This window comes from Macrotis lagotis, chromosome 8, assembly GCF_037893015.1.
Source record: "Macrotis lagotis isolate mMagLag1 chromosome 8, bilby.v1.9.chrom.fasta, whole genome shotgun sequence".
Classification (NCBI taxonomy): domain Eukaryota; kingdom Metazoa; phylum Chordata; class Mammalia; order Peramelemorphia; family Peramelidae; genus Macrotis; species Macrotis lagotis.
Window position 1 is genome coordinate 13,023,370 of NC_133665.1, and position 8,732 is coordinate 13,032,101.

An 8,732-nucleotide genomic window follows, 5' to 3' on the forward strand; every position below is an offset into this window, starting at 1 on the left:
CTGCTTGCTTCACTAGGGGAAATGAGAATTTTCAATATGTAAAGTCAAATTCAAAAGGTGCACAATATAGATATTAATATGGGTTGCCACAAAAGAAAAGTAAAGAATAACTAAATAGTGAGAGCATTAAGAATTGTCCATGTGGGGCAGCTAGGTGGCACAGTGGATAGAGCATCGGCCTTGGGAGTCAGGAGTACCTGGGTTCAAATCCTACCTCGGACACTTAATAATTACCTAGCTATGTGGCCTTGGGCAAGCCACTTAACCCCATTGCCTTGAAAAATTAAAAAAAAAGAATTGTCCATGAACCAGAGAGCTTAGACATGTTCTTTCAAGAAATTGTCAAGGAAAACCACTCTGATATTTCTAGAACCAGAGGGAAAAGGAAATTAAAAGAATCTACCAGTCATTTCTTGGAAGAAATTCTAAAATCCCAGGAATATCATAGCTAAATTCCAGAGCTCCCAAATCAAGGAGAAAATAATGCAAGCAGCCAAGAAGAAACAGTTCAGACATTGTGAAGTCACAGTTAGGATAGCACAAGATTTAGCAATTTCTATCATTAAAGGATTAGAAGACTTGAAACATAGTATTCTGGAGGGCAAAGGAGCTAGGTAATAAAACCAGAAATTACCATCCCAGCAAAACTGGGGAAAAAACTGGGGGAAAAATGGATATTCAATGAAATAGGTGACTTTTAATCATTTCTTATAACAAGACCAGAGGTAAATAGAAATTTTGATTTTGATATACAAGATTCAAGAGAAACGTAAAGTTAGAGAGGAGACATGAAGGAAGGGATTCAATAAGGTTAAACCGTTTATATTCCTCCATAAGAAGAGACTATTTGTAACTTCTAAGAACTTGCTCATTATTAAGGCAGAAGGAGTAGGTAGATAAAGGACATAGGTGAGAGTTGAATATGATGAGATGTTAGCTAAAAAATAAAAGGAGTGAAGAAGGGAGAAGAAAGGAAAAGGTAGAATGAGGTTAAGTATTTCACATAAAAGAGATACAAAAGATCCTGAAAGAAAAAAAGGGGTGAGGGGGAGATTGAGGATTGCTTGAACCTTGCTTTAATCAGATTTGGCTCAAAGAGGGTATTACACATACCACATTCAATTTAGTTTGGAAATCATGTTACACTCCAGGAAAGTGAGAGGGGAAGAGGAACTGATGGAAGTATGGATTTTTGGAAAAGCAGTACTTGGAAGCAAAACATTTTTGAGGATAGACAGCTAAAGGAGAGAAAGAAGAATAAACAAGAGAAAAAGATAGAGGGAAATGCAATGACTGAAAAAAATTCATGGCAAATTTCTCTGATAACTATATCCATCCAAAAAAGAATCTCTAAATCACTAGTGATCAGAAAAGTGCAATTTAAAACAATTTTTGCAGTACTATTTCACACCTGTCAGATTGGCTAATGAGATAGAACAGGAAATAGCAAAGGTTGGAAGGAGAAAGGGGAGAATTTTGACTCTGAGGCATTGTTGGTAGAATTGATTAAATCATTTTGAAGAACACTTTCCCATGCATACTCATCAACTATTAAAGCAGTTCTTTCTGCAGTGACAAAGAATTGAAAATTGTGGGGATACTCATCAATTGGGAAATAAATGACTGAACAAGTTGTGGTATATGATTTTGATGGAATACCATTATGCTTTAAGAAATGACCAGCATGGGGGCAGCTAAGTTACACAGTGGTTAGAGCACTGGCCCTGAAGTGTCAGGTACCTGAGTTCAAATCTGGTCTCAGACACTTAATAATTACCTAGCTGTGGGCAAGCCACTTAACCCCATTGCCTTGTAAAAACTAAAAGAAAATGACCAGCAGGATACTCTCAGAAAAACGTGAAAAGACTTAAAGGAACCTTTTTTTGCAAAATGAAAGCAGAACTAGAAAAACATTGTAAACTGTAACAGAAATGATGTTATAGTGATCAATTTTGGATAACTTCCAGTATTCTCAATTAAATAATCCCAGACAATTCTGAAGAATATATTTTGAAAAATGCTATCCATCTCCACCAAAGGAACTGATGGAGTTTGAATGCAAATCAACACTTTTTTTTTACTTTATTTTTCTTGGGGAGGGGAAGAGTTTTCTGTTTTCTTTCATAATATGAGCAATATGGAAATTTTCCTGACTGCACATGTATAAGTAAAATTAAATTGTTTGTCTTCTTCAATGAGGGGGGGGGGGGAGGGCTGAAGAAAAGGGGAGGATTTGGAACTCAATTTAAAAAAATGTTTAAAATTATTTTTACTTTAATTGGAGAAAAAAACTTAAATAATTTTTTTAAAAAAAGGAAGGAGAGTTTAAGAAGCTCCCAGAGTTTTTCACTAACCAACTTTAAATTGCCTCTATACAGACCCTCGAGCTATAGTAGAACCCACAAAAACAAAAGAGTGAAACAAGTTCTCAACTTAAGATATCATAGCAGTAAAGATCTGTCTCATGTGGGTTAAAAGGGGAGAACTGGAAAGCCAGCAGGAGACTATTAGCCACTGCACAGCTTAGGTCCATGCGTGGCAAGGTGGTGCAGCAGGCCAGCAGGATCCCAAAAACCAGCTTGGAAAACAAAGTTCAACCTCAGGGAACACTAGGCAATAGGTAGGATTGGGTTGGGCTACCCTAATGCAGCGAACAAACTGCTAACTACTGAAACAGGCAACACTTACAAGCAGTAAGTCAGAGACCAAACCCTGACCTGCAGCACAAAATGCTTAGGACTAAATCTTCTGTACCCCAGTAGCAGAGCTCAATTATTAAAATGAGCAAAAAAAACCCCTCCAAAAGCCTAATTATAAAAAAGGTACTATTCTGATAGGGACAATAAAAACACTAGCAGTGACAAAATGTCTACTTTTCAAACCTCAAAGAAGTTTATAAATTGGTCTCAAATCTACAAAGATCTCTTGGAAAAACTCGAAAAGAATTTTCAGAACCAAAGAAGAGAGAAGAAAAATGGAGAAAAGAGTCATGCAGAAGAACTCTGTGTATGTTTAAAAAGTAAAATTGACCAAATGGAAAAAGAAATCACATCCTTTAAAAGTAATGGTCCCGTGGCAGCTAGGTGGCTCAGTGAAGAGAGCACCAATCCTGGAGTCATGAGGTCCTGAGTTCAAATCCAGCCTCAGACAATGCTTGCCTGACTGTGTGACCTTGAGCAAGTCACTTAACCCCACTGCCTTACCAAAAAAAAAGTAATGGCTCACTGGAAATGGAACGTAACTCATCAAAAAGTAAAATTAACCAAATGCAAAAGAAAAAACAAAAGTTAATTGAAGAAAATAAAACCCTAAAAATTAGAACTGGACAAATAGAAACTGATGAGTCTATGAGACACCAAGATTCCCTCAAACAAAACCAAAAGACTGAAAAAATAGAAAAAAATGTAAATTATCTCTGAGAAAAATGACCAACTTCTAAAATAAATACAGAAGAGATAATTTATGAATTATAGATCTTGAAAGCCATGATTTGAAAAAAGAGTCTCAACAGTATCATGAAGTAAATGGCCATGGGAAAACTGCTCTAATTTCCTGGATTAAGAAGATAAAATAGTCTTTGAAAAAATTCATTGATCACCCACATAAAGAGACCCCAAATAAAACTCTTAACGAATGTTGTATCCAAATTCCAGAATTCTCATCTAAAGGAGAAAATACTAGCCAAAAAGAAGCACTTTAAGGATTGCTTATCAATTACAGGATTACACCAAATTTATCAACTACAACATGAAAGGATCAGAGGACCTGGAATATAATATTCTTGAGAGCAAAGGAGCTTGGATTACAACTAAGAATCAACTACCCTGGGGCAGCTAGGTGGTGCAGTGGATAGAGCACCGGCCCTGGAGTCAGGAGTACCTGAGTTCAAATCCAGTCTCAGACACTTAATAATTACCTAGCTGTGTGGCCTTGGGCAAGCCACTTAACCCCATTTGCCTTGCAAAAACCTAAAAAAAAAAAAAGAAATCATGAGGGGCCAGACTTCAGAAAAGTTGGAAAGACTTAGAAGAACTGATGCTCAGTGAAGTGATTAGGACCAGGAGAACATTTTTCACATTAATCAACTATTATGGATGCAACTCCTCAACGGTTCAGTGATGAATGTCAATCCTGAGAGACCTATTAAGGAAAATGCCATCTACATCCAGAGAAGAAATTATGAATTCTGAGTATAAAACAAAGCATACTGGGTTCACTTTTAAAAACTTCTTTAATATTTAAGAGAGAGAAAACGCTCACATCCTAATCAAAAAAACAGCACATGTAGTAGTGTTTTTGTTCTGAGAATTTGGAAAGTAGATGGGGTTTTAAAGTATGTTGCCAAAGGCAGATAGATAGTAAGCCCTGAATAGACAGTTGGATGAGATATGAAATGGTCCTATGTCTACCATCAGTCAGTACAAATTAACAAATCACCTGAATTGGGCACTATGGCAGGAGTTTCAAAGTTGAAATGAGATATATATGTATATACATATGTATATATCATATCAATTAGATTATATTCTCTCTCTCTCTCTTTCTCTCTCTCTCTCTCTCTCTATATATATATATATCATATTCTATGTCCTATGAGTTTTCAAGTCAGTTAAATAATTTCCATTTTCCCCCTTTGCTCCTCCTTCCATCTCCTTTCATGTAATATATATTTATTTATATTTCTTCCCTCCCATGAAATAAAGTTTTAACCTTTTTATATATATATTTTAGGTTCTGGAATCATATGAGCACCTTCCTTCACTACCAGAATCACCCCAAAATCCAGTTCTCACAGGATCCAATGAGTCTCTTCCTCCCCAGAAGTTTGAACTAAGACTGAAACGGGTACTTAAGCCAAAAGGCATAGCATTGACGTGGAACACTTCTCATATTAATCCCAGGTGTGCCCCTGTGGAAAGCTATCACCTCTATGTATGCCATAAAAGCATTAGTAAAAGCAAAACAGTTTGGAAGAAAATAGGAGAAATTAAAGGTTTACCCCTCCCAATGGCATGTACTTTATCTCAGTTCTTGTCTTCTGGCACATATTATTTTACTCTGCAAGCAAAAGATGCTTATGGAAGATATGGACCTTTTTGTGATATCAAATACATCAATGGATTCCCTGAAGATAATATTAAAGAACCACAAGTCCTTCCTACATAAAAAAATATTTCATAGGAAGTTAGACCATTTTGCATCTAAGTTTCTTGTTCTAAGAACACATGAATATTCTGATAGCAGCCTAAAAGTACATGTGATATTTAACTGGTCAGTTTTAATTATGATCCCTCTGTACTAGGAATCATCTTCTCCAGTGATTTGTAAAGCACTCAATATGTTTGATATTCAATAGTGCATCTCTTAAGAGGGGGAAAAGACATATGTAAAGTATATGTTAAAGATAATGTTTTTCTTTTTGTTGATAGTATTCAGTGATATGTATATATGTTAGAGTTGATTAGTTCAGAAAAGAAATGTTTAGTCAAATAATTAAAATAGGACTTCCAACAATGGAAGTTTTCTTGAAGTTGAAGTTTTCTTAAAATGCATTTATGTTCCATGAAATATACTACTTTTGTTTTATAAACTGAATATCTGTTAAAACCTTTTTTTTTCCTTTTGGTTATGCTGTAATCATATCAGAAAATTGTCCAGAGGGATTTTTTGTAAATATCTATAGTTGGGTACAACATAAATTACTAAACTTTGTGCTGTATACACAAAACATAATGCACTTTATAAGAATTTTTTTTCCAAATTTAATTCTTGCCTTTTGTTAAATTTGGTTACAGATTTAGAATTCTAGGGTTATTTGAACTCTGGCTTTAAATCTCTTATCCTAAAGTCACTTCTATTCAGATTTTCTTGCTATCATCCATGCTTAATATAAGCAAGACAAAGTTAAGACTGAAAGCTTAGTCTAGCACAACACTAAAAGATCAAGGTTATAAGCCCCAGAGATCTTTAGATCAATGAATTTGAGAAAGAAGATCTTAGGTTCTTTGATTACCTTGATAATCTGGGGTAAAATATATAAAATAGTTCTTTCAGAAATCATTACATAAAGGAAATTTTGCTATGTGGATTTAGTTATGTTTACCAATAAAGATATTCGACCATTATTTGTTTCTAGACCTTTGTTAAGTGAATTGTGCCCTAACAGGAATCTGGCCTCTTGGGGGAAAGCTATTCTGGACTTAGTTATAGACAATTCACATTGTTATATCTTTTGAATAGTTAAATAGGCAGTTTACATACATTAATTTCAATTAATCCTCATAGATCTATAAGGTAAAATCAAAATTTCTCATGTTATAGATGAGAAACAGATCTAGTGACAAGAGATGACTTGTCCAAGGTTGCAGAGCTACAGGGTGAGCTAGAAATTAAACTCTGGCCTTCTAATTATCCTACAGAACTGAGTTTTGGTAATTAGGGGAAAAAAGGACCACAATAAAACCATACATTCTTTCCTTTGTAAGTCTAGAGTTGAAACATTGTGTTGCAGATGTGGTCTCGAGGCTATTATGAAGTAGCTTCAGCATTGCATTGTAGTATAAAGGGTATTGGACTTTATTAGGAAGCTCAGGGTTAAGTCCTGGTTCTGCCACTAATGATTTGATATCTTTGATTGTCAAGTACTGAGTTAGATGATTTTTCCCAAATTTTGATTTTTTTGATTATTAATAAATCTGCAAAATTAAATGGTTGGACTTAATGACCTCTAAAGACCCTTCTAGAAAAATCTGTGATCCCAAGAGAAATTTGAGTAAAGATGTGCAACCTCGATCCTTTTGTTTCATTGATGCAAAAACTTTGGGAAAGAGTCCTAGTGCATGGATAGAGCTATCTGTCCTGAACCTCTGCAACTGAAATACCTCCTGAGACAAGTCGGGTCCAATGGTTAAAATAGTGCTTATGAGGAAACAGCAATTTGGAGCTGTTCCACTAATAAGTACAAATCCTGCTATACAAGTTACTCCTCAAACCTAACAGGTTTTGTCTCTGAAGGATACTGTTTCTAGCTATAGCACTCCATTCTTTTGTACCATCTGAGGAAGAGGTAGCCCTCCTTGCCAAGGACAACTTCTGTATTTGTACCCTTCATCTTCTCCCCTTCAGTTCATCTTTTTAATCTCATCTACTGATTCCTTCCCTAGACTCTCCAAGAGAATACCCCCTTTTTGAAGTGAAGAGTTGGTGAGTGAATATTCTTGCAAGTCACTCCTCAAGAGTTTGATACTTGTTTAGGAAATATCAAAGAAATCTTCAAAGAAGTGGAGAGGGTGACAAAGACAACCCAAAGACTCGAGGTGATCCAAAAACCAGAGATTTTTAAACTTTCCATCTCTAGTAAAACCAGATTAAACTAATTTGGAAATATTTAACAATGAAAAATTTGAACATAATGTTGCTAATATGTTTTTCTGAAGCCTGCAGGGAATCTTACATACAGTATAGTAGACCCCATTTCTGTTTGATACTCTGTTTGATATATTTCTGTTCTCCTTGTTAGCTGCTGTTTTTTCCTAATCTCTGTGAATATTCTTGTTATGGATGTTTCCATTTTGAATTTACAATGTGTACCCTGCTCCTAAGTAAGTGTTTTAAAAAAAAGAATTGATCACTGAAGTCATCATGTCTGTTTATACTAGTCAGGATGGTTCTGTTTATCATGAATTAACTAAATTCTTAATGCCCTAAAATGTGATGTACTGGCACAAACAAACTTGGTCACCAATTTTATCAACTAAAAGTTTTATCTGTTAAATTCTCCTAATATGCAGTCTACTAGCACTAAATTTCTGATTTGCAAAAGTCTAACCTGATAACTGTAGTGAAGATCTAGTGTAAATCCAAATAAAATAGTAGCAGGAAGGAAGTCCACATTGCTAATAACTGATTACCAAATTGAACCATATTTTCATCTTCTTGGAGTGGGCTGATGGCAGCCTCACCAAAAAACTGTCCACCCTTCAGCCATTGGGCTCTCAGTTCCTGGGTCCAAATCCTGATTATCTCTGTATATATATTTGTCAGACTTGTAGAGGAACCATCATTGTTTTTGCCATCTTGGGGATATTTAGTTTGGTGTTTGTTTAGATGGGCTTGATATATACCATATTACAGATATCTTGGCAAACTTGTTATTTTCCTTATCTGGTGCTTTGCCCCTTCTTTTATAAGTAATTAAGTCAAGATTGAAGTAAATAGAAACGATTTTATTAACGAAATCATTTACTGTCTTACCTTTACTTGGTGTAAGGGTACATGTTTAGTCATGACTACTCTTTTTTTGTGATAATTTGTATAATAAATAAGCCTGTAAAAGAATCCTAAGTAATCTCAACTGAGACAAAATAAAAAAAAAATTCCCTCTAAAGTTTTTTTAAGTCTCTGTTTCCTCAATCAGTGCCCTTCCTGTCTCAGGCTGTGCCCCTAACTTGGGGTATGATTCTATAAAGCAGTGTTGTAATACTATCCAGTGAAGAAAGTAGACAGAGGTATCTAAAGAGCCATCTGGGTGAAATTTGGGCTTGTATGCTTCTTTCATAGATAATAACTTTTATAAAATATGTTAAATTTTGCAAGGTGTCTTGTAGCAAGTCTGGAAAGTAGCTTCTTAGAGATAAGATTCTCATTTTAACAAATGAAAAAAATATTCAAAGAGGGAAAGTGATTTACCCATGGTCACACTGATGATAAGGTAAGAGGCAGGGTTTTTGAAA

At 35.1% G+C, this 8,732-nt stretch overlaps 1 protein-coding gene across 9 annotated transcripts in view; it reads left to right on the forward strand.

Annotated features, from left to right (window-relative positions):
• The window catches only part of ATF7IP2 (activating transcription factor 7 interacting protein 2), a 118,373-nt gene extending 109,987 nt beyond the window's left edge, over positions 1–8,386 (forward strand). For all 9 annotated transcript variants that reach the window (XM_074196386.1, XM_074196380.1, XM_074196379.1 and 6 more), the window contains one exon: positions 4,732–8,386. In XM_074196386.1, coding sequence (XP_074052487.1) covers positions 4,732–5,166 — 435 coding nt within the window. In that variant the 3' untranslated portion in view covers positions 5,167–8,386. The remainder of the gene's footprint in view (positions 1–4,731) is intronic.
• Positions 8,387–8,732: the final 346 nt, after the last annotated feature.